At 44.8% G+C, this 27,131-nt stretch overlaps 2 protein-coding genes across 13 annotated transcripts in view; one reads left to right on the top strand and one right to left on the bottom strand.

The window, feature by feature from the left end:
• Positions 1-27,131, bottom strand: part of LOC114601005 (catenin delta-2) — a 252,358-nt gene that overhangs the window by 146,955 nt on the left and 78,272 nt on the right. The window contains exon 1 of one of the 12 annotated variants that reach the window (XM_077933365.1): positions 18,956-19,254. The exons of the other annotated variants lie outside the window; for them this stretch is intronic. Within the exon in view, the coding sequence (XP_077789491.1) occupies positions 18,956-19,239 (284 nt within the window). The 5' untranslated portion in view covers positions 19,240-19,254. Of the gene's footprint in view, positions 1-18,955; positions 19,255-27,131 lie in introns of those variants that run through there. 12 annotated transcript variants of the gene reach the window in all.
• On the top strand, positions 3,972-11,212 carry LOC144328744 (uncharacterized). Its single transcript, XM_077933360.1, has 2 exons — positions 3,972-5,958; positions 9,345-11,212. Exons 1-2 carry the CDS (start codon positions 5,277-5,279, stop codon positions 9,917-9,919), a joined length of 1,257 nt encoding a protein of 418 aa, XP_077789486.1. The 5' UTR covers positions 3,972-5,276; the 3' UTR covers positions 9,920-11,212.

Below are 27,131 nucleotides of genomic sequence, written 5' to 3'. Positions count from 1 at the left end.
AACACCAAGAGGGATTCCATATGGGGGCGCACAAGTTAAATCATTGTTTGGAACATTAGACTCCTTCTCCTACAGAGTTTCCCTTAGATGAGTAATGCTGTTTTGCTTTTAAAAGCATTTCCAGCTGAATGTGGTTAAAACTGATTCTAGCCTTAATGCTGCAATGTTTACTATTCTTTCTGACTTTACCCATGAATGAAAACAACATACATATACATAGAATCATAGAATCATAGAGTTGGAATAGACCACAAGGGCCATCGAGTCCAACCCCCTGCCAAGCAGGAAACACCATCAGAGCACTCCGGACATATGGTTGTCAAGCCTCTGCTTAAAGACCTCCAAAGAAGGAGACTCCACCACACTCCTTGGCAGCAAATTCCACTGTCAAACAGCTCTTACTGTCAGGAAGTTCTTCCTAATGTTTAGGTGGAATCTTCTTTCTTGTAGTTTGGATCCATTGCTCCGTGTCCGCTTCTCTGGAGCAGCAGAAAACAACCTTTCTCCCTCCTCCATATGACATGCTTTTATACAACTGTCGCCACTGCATTAGATATCACCCTATGCACTCTCTTTGTTGTGATGTGCCGATTTACAGTCGAAAGCTACTCTCGTAAAAGATGCATTTTCTAAAGCCTGCGCAGCTTGAACCATCTGAAGCAAAGAACCCACCCAACCTGTATCTTCATAATGGTACCTTCAACCCATTTAAAAGTTGAAAGGAGTAATGCTAATTGCCTCACGTTTATCGTATTCTGCCGGTGCTTTAAGCACCAGCTGCTTTATCAGCCAAGGCTGGCACATTAACAGTCCCTCCTTATCTTCAAGGAAAAGAGAAAAAAGTAAAGACGGGGGAAGAGAATGGGCTACAATGAACAACCAGAAACGGATTGCAATCTTGATCAAACCAAATCCCGTTGACAGAAAATATGCGAAGACACTTCTCGATTATTATATACAAAGGAATGCCCGAAAGGCACTGGAAATCAGCTACTACTAGACCAGTCCAATAGAATCACAGAATCGTAGAATTGGAAGGGACCACCAGGGTCATCTAGTCCAACCCCCAATCTTTTGCCCAACGTGGGGCTTGAACCCACAACCTTAAGATTAAGAGTCTCATATTATGGATTCAGAGATTTTTTCAGAAGCAGCAGCTCTTCTACACAGCATGTTATTTTTTTAAAAGAGATGAAGGTGGACATTTTAAACCATCTTAGAAAGCTACATTTTCTTTCTTAGATGTGGAAGAGGAAGAAAATGTGACTTATCAAAGCGGTCAGTGCCTGACAATTGCCGATACGGGCTTCCTTGAAGATAGCGGGATTAAAGTAGCTAGAAGGTTACTAGGAGCAGGGGAAATGTGTTCAAAGCATGGCTATTCCTGAGGCCAAATTGAGGTTTATAGCACAATCCAGTGAAGTTAAAAGGGAAGGTCTGTGTGCGCAGCAAAATCACCCTTCATAAACAGCATCCCAGTGGCATCTTCTGCTGTTTAAGGGAATAAATTCAGGGGATCACAGTTTGGATTTCCACACACAGAAGAGGAGCACACAATCTCCTTTAGGGGGACACGCTTCTGATTAATGTCACAGGACTGAATAAAGTGCGATTTTAAATTAGCCATTTGAGTGCTAAGGCATCAGTGGTAATTTTTAAAATCCGTCTTTAAAAAGTGTACCTTTAGAACCTATGGGAAGCTAAGTATGAAGACTGTCTTACCTGCCAACAACACAGATTGATTTCTTTTTATTTATTTGATCCTCACTTTCTGTTATTTTATTAACACTCCATTCCCTTCCAGAAGCAGGTATAATTGTCTTGGGCAATACATCCCTGTCATGTGCAATGCTATAGTGCTCTCCTTCTGATCATCCTTCTTCCCAAAGGGAAATTAAATTGCTTTGAAATGTGGCCTTTTCAGTAATTGCTCTCCCATTTAGTGGAGATCAATGATCACTCTCACCTTCCTATTTACTGCATTATAGCTTTATGAGAAAAGGAAGTGTTCCTAAATGCAAAAGGGAGGTGAACAAAGGTCAAACACCAGGTGAACGGGCTACAAAGTTGGCAAACTAGTGGAATTCAGAGGAGGTGAAGACCCTCAAGCTAAGAGTCACAGTATTCATTTTTATCATTCCACTCTAGCCTCTCTTTGTCCAGACTAAATATATTTCAACAATTTTTATACCGCGTTACACTTGGGGTCAGGTGCAACTAAGGAGTCCCACTAGCAGAAGACTATGCAAGGACTTCCACTAGTGCAATGGGGTCTCTGCCCCTCTCCATCCCACTCCCCAATTTGCTGGGGGGGGGGGAACGACCCCCAGCATGTAGGGAGGGGAGAGTGGAGATTGTTTCATCTGGCAAGCTGAAAGCTTGCACTGATGGAAAGACTGTCATAGTTCTACACCATATTCCCTAAGTCTCTACATGATAGACAGTAAGATTGAAAAGATAGAATAAATATAAAATCATTTAAAACAAACCACAACATCAGAAAACCTACTTAGGATGCCTGTTGAAATGAAGGTCTTTGTCTTCCCAGCCTTTCTCATCTCAGCTGGGAGGGAGGTTCAAAAGAATTGGTAACACCACACTGAGCAGTAAATACTGTATTTTTTGCTCTATAAGACTCACTTTTTCCCTCCTAAAAAGTAAGGGGAAATGTGTGTGCATCTTATGGAGTGAATGCAGGCTGCGCAGCTATCCCAGAAGCCAGAACAGCAAGAGGGATTGCTGCTTTCACTGCGCAGCGATCCCTCTTGCTGTTCTGGCATCTGAGATTCAGAATAATTTTTTTCTTGTTTTCCTCCTCCAAAAACTAGGTGCGTCTTGTGGTCTGGTGCGTCTTATAGAGCGAAAAATACGGTATACCTCCAATTTTATTTTGCAGGTCCTTTCCTACTTTTTATCATCGTTACAATGTCCCTACCTTATGCTTCCCCGTCTCCTTCCTATTATTACATCAACATGGAAGAAAATGCTGTTCACCTTAATATTAAGATAAAGGGATCTCACCCACTCTTGGTCTGACAACATCCACTCATCCCAATATTTCTTCACAGTGCTAAATTGAAGGTGGTGAATGGTATAGAGAGAGGTAATTGGGATAAACATTTCTCTCTCTTTCATCCCACCCCCCAACAACTGAAGAGTCAGCCTAAGATATTAACTGGCAATCAGTTCAGGATAAACTTAATTAACTTAATAGGCTAGCTGAATTTAGGTCTCCCCAAACTCAGTGGGACAAGTTAATCATTACCTGTTCCATTGATTTCAAAAGGAACTAAGTTTAATTGCCACAGCATGCAGTGATGATCACTAGCTTTTGAGTTAATAAACTTGTTAGGTATCACCCTATGCAAAAGCACATTTTTTGATACAACAGCTAAGAATGGTCCCCTTGTGCTCCCAGTCAGTAGATCTCTGGGGTTACCGGATGCCAAAGACCAACAAAAAAGGGTGATATTCATCATGTCCTGCTCACAAACTTCCCAAACACATCTCAGCAGCTACGATTGGAGGCAGAATGCCAAACTAGATAGGTCTTTTGTCTTACCTATGAAGCCAAATTTATATTCACCTGGGTAAAATTATGTCAGGTATGTCAATGAATTTAAACTGTTCTTTTCTTGTTACACCTGTGTACATGTGCTCACAGGTACTCATCTTGAAACTGTCTTGAGAGAAATCGTAGCAAAATGGGACTCTGGCCAGCTCCCGGCACATTTGTCTCCCACTTAACCTCATTGAAAAGAATATTATATATACAGATATATACACAGGTAAGCAAAATACAACGTTATGCATACCAACCAAAGTAGTAAACAAATAAACGCCCTCTATTCCCACACATTATGGCTGCTGATCAACTGCCCAAACTATGAAAGAACGTGAGAATTCAGAATGAATATTTGGACTTATCTGAAATTACTGAATTTGCTATAGCGTGTTCTCCTTCATGGAGAGCACGTGTTGCGGTGGGGGCCGCCAGGACACTCCAAAGTTGGGAGGCGGGCTAATTGATCGTTGGCCACTGATGCGATTGGGGCTTCCCTTGTTGTTGGGAAGAAGTTAATGTTGCCATTTATTGATTGACAGCCAGAAATAGTAAAACTCCTTGCACGAGGCTAGGGCTTCCTCTTTTCGCACGTGCATCGGATTGATCACAGTGAAGGGAGACGGTTGTATTTTTCTACTAATTACCCTTTATCCTTGTGTCTTTGACCTGCTTTAATTGCATTAGCTCTATTTAATTCTTAATTTTGTCCTTTGATTAAGTTTCCTCTCTGTGTGTTAATTATTAATTTTATTTTAACTTTCCCCCTCTCCTTCTAAAATTTTTACCCTTGCATTCCCACCCCCCTTAGTCTATTAATTTTCCCCTATCCCCCCCCCCCACTGTAGCTTACCTTAACGTTCAGAGGCACTAGGCCTCTCCGAAGTGCGCCCAGCCGCAGGGGCGTTCGCCCGGCCTCACGCAGGGGCGCAGCTGCCTAGGCCTGGTTGGACGAAGGGCCTTTTTCGGCAGCGCCTGGTGCTGCGCCAAAGCGGGGGTGCCGCCGGCCCTGCTGGGCCTTCTTAGGCTTTCCCGAGCCCCCCCCCCCCGCCCCCCCCCCATTTCTGAGGCCGGATTCGGCCTTCTTTGTCCTCGGCGGCCCTCCCTGCGAAGCGGGGAGGCCTGGTGTCTGGCGGGGCTGCAGGGAGGCAGGCGCGGCCTAACTTGGGCCTGGATGCAGGCCCGTTGTGTTTAGCCGCCTTACCCTGCTCCGTTTTGGCGGGAACGCCATTTTCCGGGCTTCAATTGCTCACGCAGGCCATCTAGTGGCCATTCTGAGGCACTGCAGCCTGTTATATTATTGCTTTATTGCAGCCTCCCTGATTTAAATTGCTCACGCACACCCTCTAGTGGCCGTTCTGAGCCACTGCAGCCTGTTTTATTATTGCTTTATTCAGGCTCATAATTGCTGCCATCTGGTGGCCATTCTGAGCATTGCTGCCTCCCTGATTTAATTATAAAGAAATACTTTAGACTGTTAACTGTCCACTTTGTGGACATTCTGTGCATTGCAGCCTGTTGTTTTATTTTAGTACAGGGAAGCTAATTTGCTGCCAGCTAGTAGCCAATAAAGGAAAAGGCACCTTCTGGTTAATTGGATGCTCCTTAATTAAGTAGCTTACTGTTTTAATTTGGTTCATTTTGTGATCGCCAGGTATCTGGGGTGCATTAACTTCTTTTCTCGTGTTGATATTTCTCTTTCTTGGTAGCCATCATGTCTCCTAAGAGAGTCCCAGCGCAGCCTGCCTTGACCGTTCCGCCTAAAAGGACCATTCGGGGACCTTCTCAGTCGCTTCGATCCCCCTCGACTGGTCAAGCCTCAGGGCGTCTGCAATCTTTGGTTTCGAGCCTGGCGGGTGATCCAGCTGCTTTGGCTCGCTTTGCTTCTGAAGTAGATGGCCTGATCCAACGCTGTAGCGCCGGGCCTAGCCAGCAACCGGCGGTGACCACTGCGGCTGCAGTTTCTTCACCTTCTGATTCCGCATCTAGCGATGAAAATGATCTGCCCATGTCTGGTGTTTTGTTTTCTGATTCTCAGTTTTCTAGGAATGCAGGCTCAGCCCCTGCATCTAGTCACACGCGGGAGGGCAGAACCCCTTCTCGGCGCACAACCGGGAGGGGGCGACGGGGAAAGGCCCCTTCTAGGCATGGGGGGTCTTCTAGGCCAGGGTCAGCTTTGCAACCCTTACCTAGTACTTCCGTGGGTTCTGATCAGTCACCTGCCACCTCTTCTCAGTCTGTCCCAGGCACTGCACTTCAAGGTCCAGCATCAGAGTCTTCTGAGGAGGACAGCCTACCTGTGCCAGCCAAGTCCTCTTCGGGCGGCACACGCCGCCGCAAGAAGTCTTCTGGAAAGCGTGCGAAGAGAGGGCGGAGGGACACCTCTTCATCATCAGGTACATCACAGACTTCAGAGTCTGAGTCAGAGGCCTCCTCAGAATTTTATTGGGGTCTGGGAGAATCGGCTTCTGGTTTTCCCAATTGGATTTGGCAGCGGAGGGCCAACTCCCATCGAGCAAAATATGGGGCCACTCAGGAATACTTAAATGGGGTGTTGTTACCTGATATTAAGAAGTCGACTAATTCGGTTAGGGATGTGATCCCAGGGTGTCACCTTTCAAAGAAGTTGAGAACTAGGATATTGAACGGTCGCTATGTCGACATGTTCAAACTGAGCCCTCCAGTAGACAGTTCGCAGGCCCAAGAGAAGTCAGTTCTATCCTCTAAGAAACGGGCTGCTGATTCTAAAGTGGATAGAACCTTCGAGCACTGGTTGGATTGTTTCCAGGTTTTTGCCGGGATCGTTTCAGCATGTTATCCCAAGAGAGCGGTTCATTTAATTGTCTACCAGTCTATCGTACGTAAGGCGTTCGAAATGGCTGGTCAGAATGCTGCCTTTGATTATGATGAGAATTTCAGAAGAAGGGCAGCAAAAATTCCCACAGCCCGATGGGATCGGAGGGATTTGGATGTATGGACCACTTATGTGGCCCCTCAGTTTGAAAAGAAGACCCCTGAACCTCAAAAGACAAAAACAGGAGGTTTTAAAAAGCGCTTGTATTGCTGGGATTACAGTAAAGGCTCTTGCCAGCGACAATCATGTAGGTTTCCTCATGTCTGCGAAAAATGTGGTGGCAACCACCCGGGCTCCACTTGCTTTGGCGGCCGCCGGCCCTTTCGTGGGGGAAAGGGGGGGTCACAAGCTGCAAAAGCGGCCCCCCCTCAAGCAGCAGCTGGCACTTCTAAGTGAGGCGGATATGGTTTTAGCTTATACGCCGGTACGGCTTCCAGAATTGGTTCATTGGTTGCAGTTTTACCCTAACCGTGAGGCAGCTGCTTATTTACAGGAAGGCTTTTCTTCTGGTTTTAGGATTCCGGTAGCTACGGTCCCCGTTGCACGGAATCCGGTTAATCAGCAGTCAGTTAGGGAAAGGCATGAAGTGGCACGTAAAAAGATTGAGAAAGAAATTGCCTTACGTCGTATGGCAGGCCCCTTCCTGGCTCTTCCTTTCGCTAATCTGCATCTCTCCCCCTTGGGAATTGTTCCGAAGAAAGCCCCCGGGGAATTTCGCCTTATTCATAACTTATCACACCCCAAGGGTTCGTCAGTAAATGACGCTATCCCCCCGGAGCTTTGTTCAGTAAAATACGCTACTCTTGATCATGCGATCAAGATGATCAGAAAATTTGGGACAGGTGCCCTGCTGGCGAAATGCGACATTGAGTCTGCTTTTCGTTTGTTGCCAATTAATCCTCAGGATTTCTGGCTTTTAGGGTTCCAGTTTGAAGGGGCATTTTATTTTGATAAAGCCATGCCCATGGGCTGCTCAATTTCATGCGCAGCTTTCGAGTGCTTTAGTACTTTTCTCGACTGGGCCTTGCGTTTTAAAACCGGCCTGGATGGGGTGACCCATTTTTTGGATGATTTTTTACTGGCCTCAGCGAGGGACACGGGTGACTGCTTGGCCCTGCTTCAGGCTTTCGCATCTCTTACGGAGAAGTTGGGTGTCCCATTGGCATCGGATAAAACCGAGGGACCTTCCACTCAATTGACTTATTTAGGTATCCAATTGGATACAGTTGCATCTACATCTCGCTTACCTGAGGACAAATTGGTTAATTTGCGAAGGATAATAGAAGAGATGCTCCCATTACGTAAGGTGACATTGCGTCAGTTGCAGTCCTTATTAGGCCACCTTAATTTTGCATGCAGGGTGGTGGCTCCCGGTCGCCCATTCTGTGCGCGCCTGGCCAGGCTTACGGCCGGCTTGCGTGCCCCTCATCATCGGGTGCGACTGTCACCTGGTGTAAAGGCGGATTTGCAGTTATGGCTTGAATTCTTGAATGAATTCAATGGGGTGTCATTATGGCAGGACACTTTGAACCTCCATAATGACTTCCAAGTGCATTCTGATGCAGCAGGCTCTCTGGGTTTTGGGCTATACTGGAAAGGTCGTTGGTGCGCATTGCCCTGGCCGCCATCGTGGCGAGGGGAGCCTATTACGCGGGACTTAACTTTTCTTGAGTTCTTTCCCATTGCAGTGGCAGTGCACCTGTGGGTCAAGGAATTCAAGGACCATCGAGTCTGTTTCTGGTCTGATAACCAGGCCGTTGTGAACGTGTTGGCAAAACAGTCGTCCCGTTCAGCCAGGGTATCGGCCCTTCTCAGGGCTTTTGTTTTGCATTGCCTGCGCTTTAACATTGTGTTTTCAGCTCGATTCATCCCTGGCGTTTCTAACGAAATCGCTGATGCTCTGTCCCGTTTTCAGATGGAGCGGTTCAGATCCCTTGCTCCAGAGGCGAATCTGCTGCCAGAAAATTTCCCGGATCATCTCTGGAACCTTGGCAGCAATTAGTCTTACAGGGAGTAGCTGCATCCATTTCACCTTCCACTCTGCGCTCATATAATCGAGCTTGGACTGACTTTTTAAAATTTTGTCGTCAGTCTTTGTCTATGGAGATTGTGTTATCTCCTTCTACTTCACAGGTGCTGCAGTATTTGGCGCACCTTTTCCAATTGGGTCGAGCGGCCAGGACGCTCAGGATCCAAGCAGCGGCCATCTCCTTTTTCTGTAAAGCTTTCTTTAATAAGGATCCTTGCGCCAAATTTGTTGTGCGCAGGGCTCTGGAAGGTTGGGGGAGGCTTGGAGCGCGACCCCCTTTGGTAAGAAAGCCTATAACATTTGATTTGCTTACCAGCATGCGCTCGAAGTTGAGGAGCGTCTGCTGGTCCAGATATGAAGCGCGGCTTTTTTCAGCCGCCTTTTCTTTGGCCTTTTTTGGTGCCCTGAGGGTAGGTGAGGTGGTACTGGAGGTCATCCGGGGCAGAGAGTCTAGGGGTTTGCTTTTGCAGGACGTAACTCTATCCCTTTCGGAGGTGGTCCTATCTATCCGGAATTCAAAGACAGACCAGTTAGGCAGGGGTGCTACTCTTAGGCTCCCCGCCGCTGGGGGTAAAGGTCCTTGCCCGGTTAAGGATACCTCCAAATATTTGAACCTTAGGCCTAAGGGGGAGGGTCCCTTCTTTATTCACGAGAATGGTGCCCCATTGGCCAGGCATCAATTTGCCAAGGTAATGCGCAAAGTGATTGCAGCTTGCGGTTTGACGGCAGCAGATTACGCCCCTCATTCTTTCCGCATTGGTGCTGCCACTTCGGCAGCTCATTGGGGGTTGTCTGTAGAAAGAATTAAGAACATGGGTCGTTGGAAGTCTAATGCGTTTCGCGGCTATGTGCATAGCCGTCGTTGATTGCTTGTACTTACATTTGCTTGTCTTTCTTAGGTGTGGCGGCTGTTCGCATTTGGATGGTGGGCCACAGCATTGTCCACTGGGCCAGCATCAGAGCGAGGGAGTCTGGACTTGGACCCAGTCTTGGCCTGCCTCATCACGTGCAGGTGTCCTGGCTGACCAGACGTGGAATGCTGTGGGCCGAATTGCTTCCCCTTGTTCGGAAGCACGTGAAGTTGGAAGGGCCCCCTTCAGCTATCGTGCTCCAGTTGGGGGAAAACGATCTGCCCGCCACAGACTGTTGTTCTTTACGCTTTACAATTCAAAGGGACTTAGTTGAATTGGCAGAGTTTTTACCAGGTGTGAAAGTTTTTTGGTCCCAGTTGCTGCAGAGGCGCACCTGGCGTGGCAGTCGCTGTCCAGCTGCCACTGAAGGAGCCAGAAAGCGCGTTAATAAGGTGGCAATGAAAACAGTCATTGCTCATGGTGGTTCTGTGATTGCGCACCCCAATATCACCTTCAAGGAGGCCGTCCTTTTCAGGGACGATGGTGTGCATCTTTCCCCGTTGGGAAATGACACATGGTTAAATTCTGTTGTGTTGGGTTTGAAGGTGGGGTTGCAGTTGTGAGTGGTTGGCGGCGAGCTTGAGTGCTCGGTGGCGGTTAGGCATTGGTTTATGGTTTGGTTGGTTGAGGGGCAGTGGTTGAGTGCCTGCCCTTGGTAGGTTGAGTGTCTGCCCCTCTAATGCTGCTGCTGCAAGGGATTCCGTTAAAGGAATTGGGGGCTAACTATTGCTTGTCCACTCTGTCAAGGGGGCTCGGGCCATAGCAATGAGCTCCTGGTTGCATTTGGGGTGAGGGCAGGTTCCCTGCTCCGCGTAACCCCCAAGTGTATTCCCCCATTCTGACTTTCGCATCGTGCGGAATGTCAGTCTGTCCCCCATGGTGGGGGCAGATAGTCGCAACCAATGCCTACGCAACCACTCACAAATTTGTATTTTAATAAAGTTGTGGCCAAAATTATGCCAAAATCTTAAACAAAAATTTCTGTGTGATGTGTGAGTTATTGGGGTGGACCTGGGGACCTCGACACGCAAAGCGTGTTCTCCTTCATGGAGAGCACGTGTTGCGGTGGGGGCCGCCAGGACACTCCAAAGTTGGGAGGCGGGCTAATTGATCGTTGGCCACTGATGCGATTGGGGCTTCCCTTGTTGTTGGGAAGAAGTTAATGTTGCCATTTATTGATTGACAGCCAGAAATAGTAAAACTCCTTGCACGAGGCTAGGGCTTCCTCTTTTCGCACGTGCATCGGATTGCCCGTCCCTCCCTCCCCAGAATAGGGTTGTTCGCTTTGACCTTGCTATGCCTGTCATGGGGTCGTCTGCTTTGGAGCGGGGGCCTAGTAGGAATTTTGCCATCTGGCTGATTGGCTGGGGCCATTTGGTTTTTGCCTACTGCGTAGCAAATCGTCACAACTTGTAAGGTTGGCGGTTAGGCATTGGTTTATGGTTTGGTTGGTTGAGGGGCAGTGGTTGAGTGCCTGCCCTTGGTAGGTTGAGTGTCTGCCCCTCTAATGCTGCTGCTGCAAGGGATTCCGTTAAAGGAATTGGGGGCTAACTATTGCTTGTCCACTCTGTCAAGGGGGCTCGGGCCATAGCAATGAGCTCCTGGTTGCATTTGGGGTGAGGGCAGGTTCCCTGCTCCGCGTAACCCCCAAGTGTATTCCCCCATTCTGACTTTCGCATCGTGCGGAATGTCAGTCTGTCCCCCATGGTGGGGGCAGATAGTCGCAACCAATGCCTACGCAACCACTCACAAATTTGTATTTTAATAAAGTTGTGGCCAAAATTATGCCAAAATCTTAAACAAAAATTTCTGTGTGATGTGTGAGTTATTGGGGTGGACCTGGGGACCTCGACACGCAAATGGGCAACACCTCCTTTTATTGTACTTTGCTTTATTGTACTCTGCAGATATTGCTCCTTAAGAGGACGTGGGTGTAGCTGCAGGCAGCCCAGCCTCTTTCAGCGGAAGGAAGCCCCTCACCCCCCCCCCCCCCGCTGAAGGGGGCTCTCTTCCATGAGCTAAATTGGTGGCGCCTTCTGAAATCTGATGAGTCTCCCCATTTTGTGCATTGGGAGGAGGGGTGTCTGGGAAGCTGCACTATCCAAGCACGAAGATGCTGTGGTTGCTTACATGTTCCTAATTTGCTCACTAAAACACTAAAAAATAGGAAGTTTATGTATCCCTGAACTCAAAAGTTTGCTATGTACCTGGATCCCAAAACGCGGGTGGCGCTCTGGGTTAAACCACAGATGTACCTGGATCCCAAAACGTGGGTGGCGCTGTGGGTTAAACCACAGAGCCTAGAACTTGCCGATCAGAAGGTTGGCGGTTCGAATCCCCATGACGGGGTGAGCTCCCATTGCTCGGTCCCTGCTCCTGCCAACCTAGCAGTTCGAAAGCACGTCTAAGTGCAAGTAGATAAATAGGTACCGCTCTGGCGGGAAGTTAAACAGCGTTTCTGTGCTCTGCTCTGGTTCGCCAGAAGCGGCTTAGTCATGCTGGCCACATGACCCTGTCTGTGGACAAACACCGGCTCTTTCAGCCAATAAAGCGAGATGAGCGCCGCAACCCCAGAGTCGGTCATGACTGGACCTAACGGTCAGGGGTCCCTTTACCTTTACCCCATATCATACAACTGCACAATCACAACAATGATGGTTGTTCAAAGTCATCATGCTTCCAAAATACTCATAAATGGCATCACATAGTCTCTCTTTCTCTCTCTCTCCCCCCCCCCAGTTAGTTGTATTTATAGATTTGGGATTTCCCTTGGGCTTCCCTAAATGCAATACATAGTCAAACATTTTTGTGCTTGAAATTCTGCAGTTTTGGGTGTTTCCTCTAATAACTTTTGTACTTGACCAAAAGCAAATGCTCAAGCAGTGATACTGATGTAGAATAGAACGTCCCTATTTTCATCTGAGGAATGTTGGATGGTATGAACTAGTTTAAGATAAAGTCGTCTGGCTGGTTAGGCAAACCATGTGTGGAATACTTTCTCTGCTTCTGAAGCCATCTGGCACAATGCTCTTTAGGGAAATTTGGGGAAAAATGGCAACTGAAGAGAACTAGGAAGTCTGGTTAGCACATAAAGGTAAAGGACCCCTGGACGGTTAAGTCCAGTCAAAGGTGACTATGGGGTTGCAGCGCTCATCACGCTTTCAGGCCGAGGGAGCCAGTGTTTGTCCATAGACAGTTTTCCGGGTCACATGGCCAACATGGCTACCCTATTTTTCGCTCTATAAGACGCACCAGACCACAAGACGCACCTAGTTTTTGGAGGAGGAAAACAAGAAAAAAATATTCTGAATCTCTGAAGCCAGAACAGCAAGAGGGAACGCTGCGCAGTGAAAGCAGCAATCCCTCTTGCTGTTCTGGCTTCTGGGATAGCTGTGCAGCCTGCATTTGCTCCATAAGACGCACACACATTCCCCCTTACTTTTTAGGAGGAAAAAAGTGAGTCTTATAGAGCAAAAAATACGGTAAACCGCTTCTGGCACACGGCAGACCGTGATGAGTGCAGGGCGCATAGAAATGCCGTTTACCTTCCTGCTGCAGCGGTACCTATTTATCTACTTGCACTGGTGTGCTTTTGAACTGCTAGGTTGGCAGGAGCTGGACACAGAGCAACAGGAGCTCACCCCGTTGCGGGGATTCAAACCACGACCTTCTGATCAGCGAGTCCAAGAGGCTCAGTGGTTTAGACCGCAACGCCACCTGCGTCCCACATAGGTGTGCATGACACAAGTAGCAGAGATAGGAAGCATGTGGCATGCCTTAAAAGAACTAAGGTCCAAGACACTATAGTGAATGAGAACACTAATGTATCTTTAGGATGGAATTCATGTTAGAATACCATTGTGGAAAGAACTTTACAGCAGGCTTCCTCAAACTTGGTCCTTCAGATTTTTTTGCCTACAACTCCCATGATCCCTAGCTAGCAGGACTAGTGGTCAGGGATGATGGGAATTGTAGTTTCAAAACATCCAGAGGGCCGAGTTTGAGGGAGCCTGACTTACAGTGTGCTGCACTGCAAGATTTTCATCACCGTTGCTTCATTTATTTATATTATTATTATTATTATTATTATTATTATTATTATTATTATTAGTCAACTTTATATTTTAAATTTTCCCCTCATACCCTTTCTGAAAAAAAAGAATGCTTCTGCACAACAGCTCAGCTAGCTCAATTAGAAGTAATACATAAAAATACAAAATTCTTCTTTGGTCTTGCACTTCCATTTTAATGAGTAATCACAGCACACAGACAAAAGACAGGCCCAGATGGGAACTTCCACAAGGAAAGCACCTAAGAACAGAGCTATGCTTTAAATAGCTTTAATATTTGATTTTGGTGTAGCATTACAGTGGCGTTTCTCGCAGAGATCTGTGACACACAGATATGCTTCCTTACCCCAGACACACTTAAGGAAGCCACACATCCAATTAGAGCTCTCTGGTTTATGTGGATGGGTGCTTTATGAGTACAAGCCTAAGTATGAAACAACGGCGTAAAGAGAAAACAAGAGGCATATCAGGAGATGCAAACATAAAACAAAATCAAGCTAAAGTTAAAAGGGCTGCTTCACAGATTTCCAAAAGCGTCCACAGTGACCCGATATAATAAAAGCTGTAACAACAGAAACATTTTCAAACAAGTCAAAAACAAACCATATCAGAGTGAACAATGTGGAGAACAGATGAATGCATATTCTATTCGAAAGTTCTGCACTGCCCAGAAGGATTCATGCAAATCTTCAGATAATTTGACCCCCACTGTAACTGACTCTGTTCCGTTCAAAAACAAGCTAAATACACCAGGCTTCATTGCACAAAAGGCTTACTGCACATGATTTATAATGTGCAAATATTACTTTAGTATGAGAAAGCAGTATTGCGGTGCACGGTTGGAAAGGTCAGTTGGGGAAGAACTGTTAAAAAACGAACACACATGATTTCTGCATACTAAAATCACTGCATGCTTTCCATTGTGTTTGTACGGGAAAATTTAGTCAGTGACTGATAACTGAGAATGATCAATTTCTGAAGACTGAACCATGGTAACACTGGATGAAAGAGACCTTGCTTTTTAAAATATTTTTTTTCTATATATTACACACTAAGATACACGTCTGTAGGCATTGTTGCTCTCCCACCACACCCCCTCCCTCCCCGTCCTGCAAATACATTAAGCTGGAATAATACCCCAGAACAATGGAATTAATGAAGTATGAGATGCAAGACAAGAAAAGGTCTTCTCAATTAAGCCATGTTTACCAGACAATGATGTCTGAAATATTTCATATTTAGTCACTTTCCTATCAGCAGGGAGCATGTAAAAGACACACACACATACCTTGTGTATTGTAGATTTCAGCTATTTATCACGGAAAAAATTACTTTTATTTCTACCAAATTAGGTATGTAATTGCAAATATGCCCTGCTTCTGTAGCACATTTAACTCTCTTGTACAAGAAATGTCATAAATGGAAATAAAGTTAAATGGGTTAATTAGTCACCACTGACCATTTTAATTACAGGATAGGGGGGAAAAATTGGAGACAGATGTCAGGAAAATACTCATTACTGGGATCCTGATAGAATATACTTTCAGTTGACTGAGCAAGCTTTGTATAACTGATTACATCTCCCCCCCCCCTTACCTTCCCTGAGTAAATAGAAAAACTAATTATCTGCACACTATTAAGTTAATGCACATTTATCTACAACAATTCAATTCTGACTGTGAAATAATCTTTCTAGTCTATAATTACACTCCAGATAAATTAGCATAATTTCCGCAGCACATACTTTCATAAAGAAGCTGATACTAGGGTTGTTTTTAAATGCCAAGGATATTTTAAGGCAAAGAGCACAAAGTGCGGTGTGTGTTCAAGACTGTATCTCACTCACTGCGCTGATGCATCTTTAGGAATGGCTAGTGTTGCTCTTACCTGAGATGAAACACTCAGGTGCCCGAAGATCGACTGGGAAAAGACTATGCATGAAACAGCAAAGTCCCTAGCCTGAGAGAAAAGCTGAAGGTGATAACCATGACTGTGGCATTGCTCAGATTCTTCACCTCTTTGGAGACCTGCACACCACTGTCTTTTATGGAGCATCTTGGCTGCAAGACCTGCTCCCTGCCTTACAGGCCTTTTCCCACCTGGCCTGGGGAGGCAGGGCCCTGACTGACTCCAGCTACGAAAGCCGAGTCTGCTGACGAAGCAAGAGACCATCTTGGCTGCCTCTTAGTGAAGAGGCTGCAACGGCAGCAGATATGTTCTACGCTTGATATTTTATTCTCCTGCTAATTATGCTGTTTTAAATGTGCAATTTATGTTTGACTTCCTCTAATGATGCTTTCTCTTGGAATGTTTAAGATAATTTATTTTGTTAACTTTGCTGTGTTCAACGTGCATTCTGTAGTTTTGTATTTTAGTTTCCTGCTAGTTATGTTGCTTTGAGTGTATACTTTATATTTGATTTTCTTCTTTTGTTCCGGGGTGTTTTATCTGATGTTTTAAATGTGTTGCACACCACTTTGGGATTTTTTTCTTAAAAGAAGTGAATGGTGATGATGCAAACTAACACTAACATGGAGGGAAAACTTACATCAAAACTATCCCAATTTCTCACTTTTTTTCTGGATCAGATGGCATTTGAAACAGACTCAAAGGCAGGAATCTAGATATACTATAGTTCAACTGAAGTGTTATTACTGAATGTCCACTAAGCCAGAGACACAGAACAGATCATTACCCTTGATCCAGTACAAACATTCTTATGCTTCAATAGTATACATTCCAGATCACTTATCTGGCTAATATTCCTACTTTTGGAAAAGAAAAACTTGGTTCAAGCAAAGGGCTGGGGGGATTAAGCTTTTAATACAGTGGTAACTCAGGCTAAGAACTTAATTCGTTCTGGAGGTCCGTTCTTAACCCGAAACTGTTCTTAACCTGAGGTACCACTTTAGCTAATGGGGCCTTCCACTGCCACTGCCACTGCCGCACAATTTCTGTTCTCATTCTGAAGCAAAGTTCTTAACCTGAGGTACTATTTCTGGGTTAGCAGAGTCTGCAACCTGAAGCGTCTGTAACCCGAGGTACCACTGTATAGTAGTGGCAACGCAGCCTTCTCCTGTGCTTTGTCTCAGCGAGAATTGTGCATGATTTAGTACAACTAGTTTCCAAACATTATAACTAGATGAACTCTCCAAACAGCATAAAAAAAGGGGGGGGGGGAGAGAGTTGCTTCCCTATGAATGTATGAACACCACTATGAAACTAGCATGTATTTTAAGAGAGCCGTGGCTGTAATTCTAAGCTGATGGCAAAGTAAACTGAATGTCAGGAAAAGAAAGACTGTGTGTGTGAATGTGTAGCTTATTCTGCAAACCAATGTGTGGCATGCTGGACTATGACCTGGCAAACCAGGGTTCAAAACCCCACTCAGCCACGAAACCTTAACTAACGTACCTGTTATTGTTCCTCTTATTCAACCAATTCTTCCCAGTGCTAACCATATGAACCATGATGCTGCGCTGAGCAGATTTCAAATGTACTCTTCCCGATCTGCGTAATATTGTTCTTAAGCAAGGGATGAAAACCAGTCTCTCAAAGGAAAATTGAAACAAAAATGTCTGTTTGCTGCTGCAGTGACCTGCCCTTAAAACACTTGAGCGCTTCAAAGTAAGGGACACAACATGAGCGTCCAAATTTCTCGAGATTAAAACAGAATGCCTTCAACAGCTGGAGATGAAAGGGCAATTTCCACAACCACAGCTGCTTTTATCACTGTTGCAGTCTGGTGGGAGGTGCAGCTGCTGCCAAAAATCTCTCTTCCTCCAAGGTGGGTTTGTAAGACAGATTTTGCTCCTCCCTGGTTGGTTACAGGCAATGCGTTAAGGAGGAGGGACCTTAACCATGATGCCAGGTTCAGATGACTTGCTAGCCAAATATTGGTTTACCTGCCTTGCTGCCTCCACCTGAGAAGCCCAGCAGGGAGCAAAGTGGCTAGGATTTCCCCAGGAGTCACCTTGCTAGCGCTAAGCCATGGTTCAATGACTAAGTCTGACATTCTGTTCTAACACGGCGTGTTCTCCTTCATGGAGAGCACGTGTTGCGGTGGGGTCTGCTGAGCCACCCCTCTGTTACCAGGCAGGGTCTCTAAAGATGACCTGGGGCAGTGATTGGTTCACTGGGTTGCTGGGGTAAAAGTTATGTTGCAATTTTGGTGGGAGGGGTAAAATGTTTAAATACTCTGCACACAGCCTGGAGCTTTCTCTTTGCTGCGTGCAACGGATCCCCCGCCCACCCGCCCTTTAGTAAGGGGTTGCTGCATTGACCTTGCTATGCCTGTCATGGGGTCGTCTGCCGTTGGGGCAGGGGCCTGGTAGGAATTTTGTCCATTTGGCTGATTGGCTGGGCCATTTGGTTTTTGCCTACTGCGTAGCAAATCGTCACAACTTGTAAGGTTGCTGTTAGGCATTGGTTATAAATTGGTGGAGGAGGGGTTAGGATAGGCTGGGCCTGCCCCTCCATGGTTGCTGCGGAAAGGGAATTCCGTTAAAGGAATCCTGGGGCTTGCCATCTTTTCGTCCAATCCCTGGAATGGGACTAGGGCCGGCAAGCCTTCGGGGAGCATGCAGGTGAGAATTGAGGGTCTGTGACTCAGCTCCATTTCTCCCCGACTTGCTTTCCCCCGCACTGTCTTTCGGTGGTGCCCGGAAGTCAGTTCTGTCCCCAGGCGGGGGGACAGATAGTCTTAACCAATGCCTAAACAACCACTCACGGTTTTGTATTTAAATAAAGTTGTGGCCAAAATTATGCCAAAAACCTTAAACAAAAATTAAGTGTGTGTTGTGAGTTATGTGGGGGGTGGCTTGGGGACCTCGACACGCAATAGCCAACTTTATTATGCACTGAATCCAGTAAGTGCAGATGGCAGAGAAACCACTTCTAAGAACATTTGCAGGACTGAACCGGATGCATTTAGCAAATGTAATTAAATCTCAAGCTGCACCACAGATCACTTTTCAAATCAGGACAAATACTTTTATTTTTACATGGAAAATTGCAGGATAGGTAGTAAAACACAAATGGAATATCCTACCACCAACTTGCTGTCTTACTGCTGAATGAGCTGGTGTAGGTGAATCGTTTATGGGTGTAAAATAACAGTATTGGTGCAAAATAAGTAAAAGAAACTTCCCAAATACCTGCAGGACTTGTGAGGCTGAATTCTGTTAAGTGTTGTGAAAGATTAATAGAAATCCAGGTCAGCCCAAATGAAAATGTCAGCCTTAACTTCAAGATTGATTCTGACTGCCTTATAAATACACACAAGTTGACACATTCAAACTGCGTGTCTTCAAGCAGATTAGCAAACAACAACGTTATTTTGGTATATAAAAGGCAGGTGGATATTATGGCCTGTGGATAGATGTACATTAAACATCACAAAGGAGAAAGCTAACTAACTGGACAGAAAGTCAACACAGGGTAAGACACTTCCCTGTGGAATTTTTTAACCTTGTTTTTAGGATAACAAGGGTCAGTATGCTTAAGTAAATAAAACACAAATGGCCTTACCTTCCATGAGTATCTGAGGACAGCTGAAACTTTTTTGCGAGAGAGGATGCACAGAAATAAATTGTGGGCAAGAAGTCCTGGCTCCTTCCTATCTCAAAATTAGGCTTAACCCCTTCTTTCCAGAAGAGTTTACTACTGCTGAAATTCTTCACTTTGCTTTCTTTCTGCAGACATGAAGCAGATTCAAAACTCCCAGCTAGCCCTTTAACCAACAGGGCAGGACAGCAGAGGCAGGAGCTATGTTGTCTTAAGCTAGTAGGCTTGTAGCAAAAATTGGCTTTCATCCTATTGAGATATGGGTTGGCCCTGAATTTCAGGCTCTGTTCAGATCACCAACAAAAAGCAAACAAACAGCACGACAGAGGAAATAAAATCTTTATTCCCTGCACTCCCAATGCTTGTCGCACAACGCTCACAGTTTCCGTTCAGTATATTATCTTTCAGAATACGTCCTAAAGGATTAAGGTGCTAAATCCCCACAATTTTCAGTTCCACACTAGCTAACAGAGTAGCCACATATACAATCTCTCAATTTCTTTCGTTTAAAGTTTTTTGTCACTGCAACTGGTATCACAAAACAAAACACCAGCCATCTCTGAATATAAGGTATTCCTACGTTTTGCAAAGATCCCTGAGTAGGGCAAATATTGGCAACAGTATCAATAACACATTTCATCCCTTCGGGGGCCAATTGAAATTGTGCTGCAATAAGCACATAAAGTCCCACAAAATTACACGAATTCGAATTTTGATATTGAAACAGAGAGGTTCTGTTGTCATTAGATTTCATCAATATGCACTGTGCTCCTTCTCCAAAGCAAAAGCTCCCCCCCTTCTGTTGTGAACCCCCCTGGGATCTTTGGATGAAGGGCAGTATGCAATTTTAATCAATCAATCAATCAATCAATCAATCAATAAGAGTCAGTGTTCTTCTATAATAACACTGCTTTACTGCTGTTCCCCTTGGTCAACCACTGGGGAGAAAAACCCCAGGCGAGTCTGTGGTATCTCTCTACCGCTTCCCTTTTTTTAGCCTTATTGGCAGAGTCTGCCAAACCATCTCTTCAACAGCTCGATTACAATCACTGCAACCCTCCTATACTTCCCATTTGTCCCTTTCCCCCTTTCCCTGCTTTCTGTTCGGCACACTCCCAGTCATCAGCCAATCTCTTCTGCCCCCATATTTCCATGTCCCTTTGTTATGTCCCTTTCTCAGCTGTATCCTCTTAAAGCTCCAAACACACACAAACAGATCTCCTTCCTGCTTCCCTTATACTCTTGAGTTCACTTTTCCTTCCTTCCCCCTTTCCCGCTCACAGAGTTGCTCCTACGGCTTTCCCCACACATACCCTTGCTCTGTCAGTTCTTCTCCCTCTTTTGCCTCCCTGCGACCCTTAACACTCGTGCCCTCCCCTGCTGTTTTTTTATCTCTGTGTTTGTGCATTCCTTCCATGGCTGTAACCCAGGCACCCCCAACCTGCGGCCCTCCAGATGTTTTGACCTACAACTCCCATGATCCCTAGTTAACAGGACCAGTGGTTAGGGATGATGGGAATTGTAGTCCAAAACATCTGGAGGGCCAAAGGTTGGGGGTGCCTGCTGTAACCCCACTTGGATGGCAGGTTGAGAGGAGTTCCCTACCAAGACAGACTTTGCTTGTGTGCTCAAGACATCAATTCCATAAAACATATTTTGCTGCACCGCGCAAAAAATGAGCAAGCCAGGGCTGAACTGATACTACCCTTGCTGGTACCTTTCCCAGGAAAATCAGAGGCTCACTATGTCAGGTTCCTACTGGAAGACTGGACAAATGCTAGAACATTAGCAGTGGCAAAGTTCTTATCGGTGGTTGCAAGAACCAATGATCCCTATATTCTGAACAAAATGCTTGTTTAACCTGGAGGTAGGCTGTATGAATTGTGTATTGCTTTGTAACGATTTGTTGGGTCTCTGGACATTAAAGGTTGTTGTTGTTGTTGTTGTAACCCCACTTCACAACTGCCCCACCACGGTACCCCCAGAGAACAAGCATGCATAAAGAGTTCTCCCACTTGCAATATTTCAGGTCCAGGAAGAAAAAATCTAACTATAACGGAACTGCTGTCTGGCAATATATACAACCAGGTAGTTTTGTAAGACTTGGTGTGCTTATTGTAGCACATTTACAATTGGGCCTTGAAGGGCTGAAAGGTGTTCTTGATACAGTGGTACCTCCGGTTGCTAACTTAATCTGTTCCGGAGGTCCGTTCGTAACCGGAAACTGCTCGTAACATGAGGCACGCTTTCCCTAATGGCGCCTCCCGCTGCTGCCATGCCACCGGAGCACGATTTCCACTCGCATCCCGGGGCAAAGTTCACAACAAGGGGTATCTACTTCCAGGTTAGCGGAGTGCGTAACCCGAAGAATTCGTAAGGGGGATGGTTCGCAACACGAGGTACCACTGTACTGTTATTGTGCAGTATTGTGCCATTGAGGCAAAAGCGCTACTACCTAGATGTTACACAATTATTTTATTAAACTATTTGCAAGTGGCACGATGTGTCAAGAACTACCTATTCCAGAGGAAAGACTATGCAAAGAATCTATCCCTGGGGTTGCTGACCTCTTCTTGTCCAATCAGTCTTAAAAATGAGCTATGAACACCATAAAGCAGTTTGCAGACTTGATATTTTTCCAATAGATGATGGACTTAGATACCACCTTGCAGTGATAAAACTCTTGTCAATAGATATAATTGACAGGCATACTATATTTTCAGCATCCCAAAATGTGTGTCCATAGACATAAGATCTCAAGAAGCCTTTTGGTTATCATTTAGAAGTACATAGCCTCTTTTCACAGAATGAGTGATGGGTTACTGTGAAAGTATTGTTGGAAACAAGCCACCTCTCTGGATTCCATTAATGGGTAACACCTGTTCAGAATATTCTATTACAATTATCATTACACCAAGAAAAGGCATAGATGCACATAGTATGATAAAAGCCACTTCTACCTCCCAATGCCATGTGCAGAGACATGCTCTACTCTCTTTTCTTGCTGAAGTAGATGTCTGGCAAGGCCTATTATGTCATGAACCTCAGTAACAACAACAACAACAAAAACAACAACAACATAGTAAAATTGTTCTGGGCTATTGATTTGTTTAAATCTGAGACTGCAACGTAAGAACAAAAGTGGAAGAGTTAAGTATTTTTTGCTCTATAAGACTCACTTTTTCCCTCCTAAAAAGTAAGGGGAAATGTGTGTGCGTCTTATGGAGTGAATGCAGGCTGCACAGCTATCCCAGAAGCCAGAACAGCAAGAGGGATCGCTGCTTTCGCTGCGAAGCGATCCCTCTTGTTGTTCTGGCTTCTGAGATTCAGAATATTTTTTTTTCTTGCTTTCCTCCTCCAAAAACTAGGTGCGTCTTATGGTCTGGTGTGTCTTATAGAGCGAAAAATACGGTAGTGCCTTCAATCGCCAATGTGTGACATTTAGAGAGAAGCTGGGATAACTGAGCAGCAGCTACATATTTATGCTTGTCCCACAAGAAACCCTCTCAGCTTAACATTTAAGAGCAGCAATGTTATTTCAAGGCATTTGTTATCGCCTCTCTCCACCATTCCACCTCCCTTTGTTTCTCTGTTCCTCCTGGGCTTTAAAAACAAATATGTAAAGATTCCTTGTACCCCGAAGAGTTAATTAGCCTTCATGCAACTGATGCTACAGAAAACCACGCACTTTTCTATTTTAAAACAATTGAAGAGCGTTTGCAAGCACCACCAATCAAGCAAGGGTCGTTACAGCAAAAGTTAACTGGGGAAAAACAACAACAATTATTCAGCTGTTGGGAACTCTAATATCCAAAGAAACCTGCATCCAAGTCTCATCAACCAAAGCAGGTCACAGGGACAGACCTTGGATCCCTGCTGCTGTCACAAAGGTACAACTGGCGTTCTCACGCTGGAATCGGGACCCATCTCCATTCACATGCAATAGCGACAGCAAGCCATAGTGGCGGCTGCTTTTGTGGGATTAGGGACTATGCATTTTCTGGAATCATATGGCCCTTTCCTATCAGGCAAAAGCTGCCATGAGTAGATTTAAAAATCTCCGCTCCTTTATTTCAATACCGAGACGACTTGCAAGACAGTTGTTATGTGGAAAGAAAAAGTTAATGAGGTTTCCCGAATTCCTGTATGAAGGTATACAAATATCATCTTAATTACAGAACAAAATTGCATAATAAAGTTCCTGTAATATTAGGTGCGGGGACGCGGGTGGCGCTGTGGGTTAAACCACAGAGCCTAGGGCTTGCCGATCAAAAGGTCGGCGGTTCGAATCCCTGCAATGGGGTGAGCTCCCGTTGCTCGGTCCCTGCTCCTGCCAAACTAGCAGTTCGAAAGCACGTCAAAATGCAAGTAGATAAATAGGTACCGCTCCAGCGGGAAGGTAAATGGCATTTCCGTGCACTGCTCTGGTTCGCCAGTAGCGGCTTAGTCATGCTGGCCACATGACCCGGAAGCTGTACGCCGGCTCTTTCGGCCAATAAAGCGAGATGAGCACCGCAACCCCAGAGTCGGTCACGACTGGCCCTAAGGTTCGCCAGTAGCGGCTTAGTCATGCTGGCCACATGACCCGGAAGCTGTACGCCAGCTCCCTCGGCCAATAAAGCGAGATGAGCACCGCAACCCCAGAGTTGGTCACGACTGGACCTAATGGTCAGGGGTCCCTTTACCTTTAATATTAGGTGCACTTATCTGAAATGTCTACATACGCACATTCATCCTTGCCTGTGTCCCACTCCAAGCATTCCCAACCCCCCCCCCCCCCTTCTGAGCTTGTCTCCATTCTGCTTAGAACCACATTTCAAGTTCAATCTGAAGCAGGCAGTTTTCATTTTGTTTTATTAAGTTTATAATGCCGTTTTGTTCCTCTGCTGTCACCAGGGAGGTCTGCAGAGCAGAGTGGGATTCTTTGGATCAGTGACAGCTAACAAGGAGGAGTTGCTGGGCCAACAGAATTCACAACACACAGTTTCTGTACATAATGTAAACAGACTGCACTACTAAGCAATCCTACCGTTATTTTATTTTTACCCTGATTTACTTTAGGTTAACCTGACATAACTATTCTTCACCCTTGCTGTGAGAGCTACAATGCCTCCCACAACAAAAATGTTCAAATGTAATCTCTGCACATAGCAGAGCATGTGAGGCTGGTTTCTAATAATGGAATTCGGTACTCACAGTGTGAAGGCATTAATGTTTGTCTCTGACTCAAAACACAGCTTGCCTAAGTGTTTGCCATCAGATTGGTACAGCTTTCAAAATCAACTGAATTGTATTTATAGGGTCTAAGTCTCCCCCCACCCTCCTCACAATATCAATCCTTAGTGAATAATTCAGAGATGAACGGACTATCCTGTTTGAAACTTTGATCTCCTGTAAAGTTACTGTACTGATTTTATTCATTATAAGTGAACAATCATGCTTTTAAAGGTGGGAACATCCTATGGAAAAAGGAGATGAAACCATAGTGCACGTTGAGCCCTTCACCTTTGCAACACAGGAGCATGCTCTGAAAGCAGGTACAGAGTGTTCTTCTTCTTCTTAATTAAATGTATATACTACTCAAGGATGACAGGGCGACTTACAGTGTACAGGTGAAAAAGATTCACAGGGTTTAAGAAGAATAATGGAGCATATTTCTACTGAAATGAATAGAACTATACAGTATTAAATGCCCAATCCAAAGTGCTCAAATGTTTAAATCCCCAAAACTACTTAGGCCCCAAGTACCTAAAAGACCATCTCCTCCTCTAAAGACCCTCTCAGGTGTTAAGATCAGCAGAGAGGATTGGTCCTCTTGATAATCCCTCTGAGTTGTTCTCAGAGGTTCAGGAGTGTTTGACCTGGAAGTGGTATTCTTTGTAGCAGTTCCCAAATTGTGAAATGCCCTCCCCATAGAAGTTTACCTGGCACTATATACAAACGAGGTATCTCTTTACCCTGACCCTTTGACCTGAGAAGTATATTTTTTATGATCCACCCTATTCTCTTGATTGCAATTTGTTTTAAACTGTTTTTAGTTTTGTATTTCAAATTTCACTTCGATACCGCTTTACCTTAACGTTTCAGGGCAGTTTACAATGATAAAACATAAAACACCATTAAATACAATACAAATAATTGTTAGAGTGACTGGCTAAAAAGTAAAAATAAATAAATAGTTGCAAAGGCCTGTTGGCATAAAAAGCATTTTCAAGAGGCGCCCAAAAGTCAAAGTGAGGATGCTTACACTTCTTTTAATGAATTTATATTGTTCGGTCCCATTTGTAATGGTTTTATTTGTTTTGTAATTATAATGGTTTTATCTGTTTATCTGCCTTGGGACCTTATGGTGAAGGATGAGAAAGAAATCTTACAAATAAATAACAACCAGATATAAGCTTTCCATGTTACTACTAGTTAATCACAGGGGCCTCATTTCTGTTTTAACCAGTTGCTTTGGAATCAGGTACCATCACTTTTCCATACAGGTAGGTAACAGCCCTTTGCCATTCTACCGCCATTCCACTTCAATTTTTTGGCAAGGAACAATTTCTACTAACAATTTGCCGGTGGAAAAGTGACATGTTGGATCCAAATTTAGCTTTCCACAGATGAAAGAGTTCTCTCTATTCATGGAAGGCCTTTGACCTCATGGAGGCACTCCCTGGAAGAAGGGAGGAAATTTATGCTGGTCTCTCCTTCTTCTGTAGCCTCCAGTACTGCCACTGACAATTCCCCCCCCAAAATATGGCAACTGACTGGAACATTGAGGGAGGGGGTACGTGGGGAGGTGGGAATCAGAAACCATCACCCAACGCCCCGCTCCCAAGCTGAGAGGATACCTGCTCATGGAATGTTCCTGCTGGTGGAAGCAGAGCTGGATTAACTCTGGTTTAGCAAAATAAGCACACGCTTAGGCATCAAAGGAAGGGAGGCACTACAGAGATTTCCCATTGCTGGATTGACCGTATGGTGCAGCTGGACAAAAATAAACATTATTTATACAACTACAGTCGTACCTTGGTTCGCAAACGCCTTGCGAGTCTTAAGGTTTTGGCTCCCGAACGCCGCAAACCCAGAAGTGACTGTTCCGGTTTGCGGATGTTCTTTGGAACCCAAATGTCCGACGGGGCTTCCAGGGCTTCTGATTGAGTGCAGGAAGCTCCTGCAGCCAATCAGAAGCTGCACCTTGGTTTTTGAACGTTTTCGGAAGTCAAATGGACTTCCGGAAGGGATTCTTTTCGAGAACCAAGGTACGACTGTATAGAAAAATATACATTGTTTTCCATCTGTAGGTCTCATTTCATTTTGAAAAGTCAAATTGTCTTTTATGGTTTATTATTGTTTGTATTTTGAATTAGATATATATGAGGGCACCAAAATCTTTAAAGTGCTTGGGGCCTCTAAAAATCTTAATTTGGCTCTGGGTGAAAGTGAAGCCTGGATCTAATTTAGTATCTTTAAAATAGCTGTTTATAATAGATCAGATTTCAAGAGCAACCATTGTATGTTTTTCAAGTAAAACTTTATTCACAAAGGGTAAAGGATTTGGAATACCAAATGCCACTATCTCTTTTGTAGGATTTTTAAGCAACTAGCTTAGTTAATACTTTTCCTCTTCTCATACTTCCATATAGAAAATTATTAGAGAAATGTTGTTAGAGGATGTATACATGGAAAAGGCAATTAATTTTTTTTAAAAAAAAAATACTTTCCCTCTTCTCCATTAACAAGTTTGTTTTCTCTGCAATCTGCAAGTGCATGTTGTGAAGCCAGTAACATACTAACTGCATTATCATTATTTAAATTAGGAAGTATCAGGGGGGCAGTGAGGATAACAAATGCATGCGGCAGTGAGATTCTGTGGGGAGTACAGATACCCAAAGATGATATTCTTGTCATTAGGAGATACTGAGCCTCAGATGCACCAGGCTCATTATAACCTTTGATTCTGGCTCTCTGTTGTGAAGTTTTACTGGAAAGAGAAATGGGAGAAAAACACAGATACATCCTTAAAAAGCTTAAATAGATAGAACTGAACACAGCAATTGAAATGTCAGATCTTAAGTTTTTAATGCTTAAATTGTCTACCCCTGCCTCTTTAGCTCTGTATCTGATGACATTTGTCTGATTCCCCCCA

Source organism: Podarcis muralis, chromosome 8 (assembly GCF_964188315.1).
Source record: "Podarcis muralis chromosome 8, rPodMur119.hap1.1, whole genome shotgun sequence".
Lineage (NCBI taxonomy): Eukaryota > Metazoa > Chordata > Lepidosauria > Squamata > Lacertidae > Podarcis > Podarcis muralis.
This window is presented reverse-complemented; position numbering and strand designations above follow the sequence as displayed.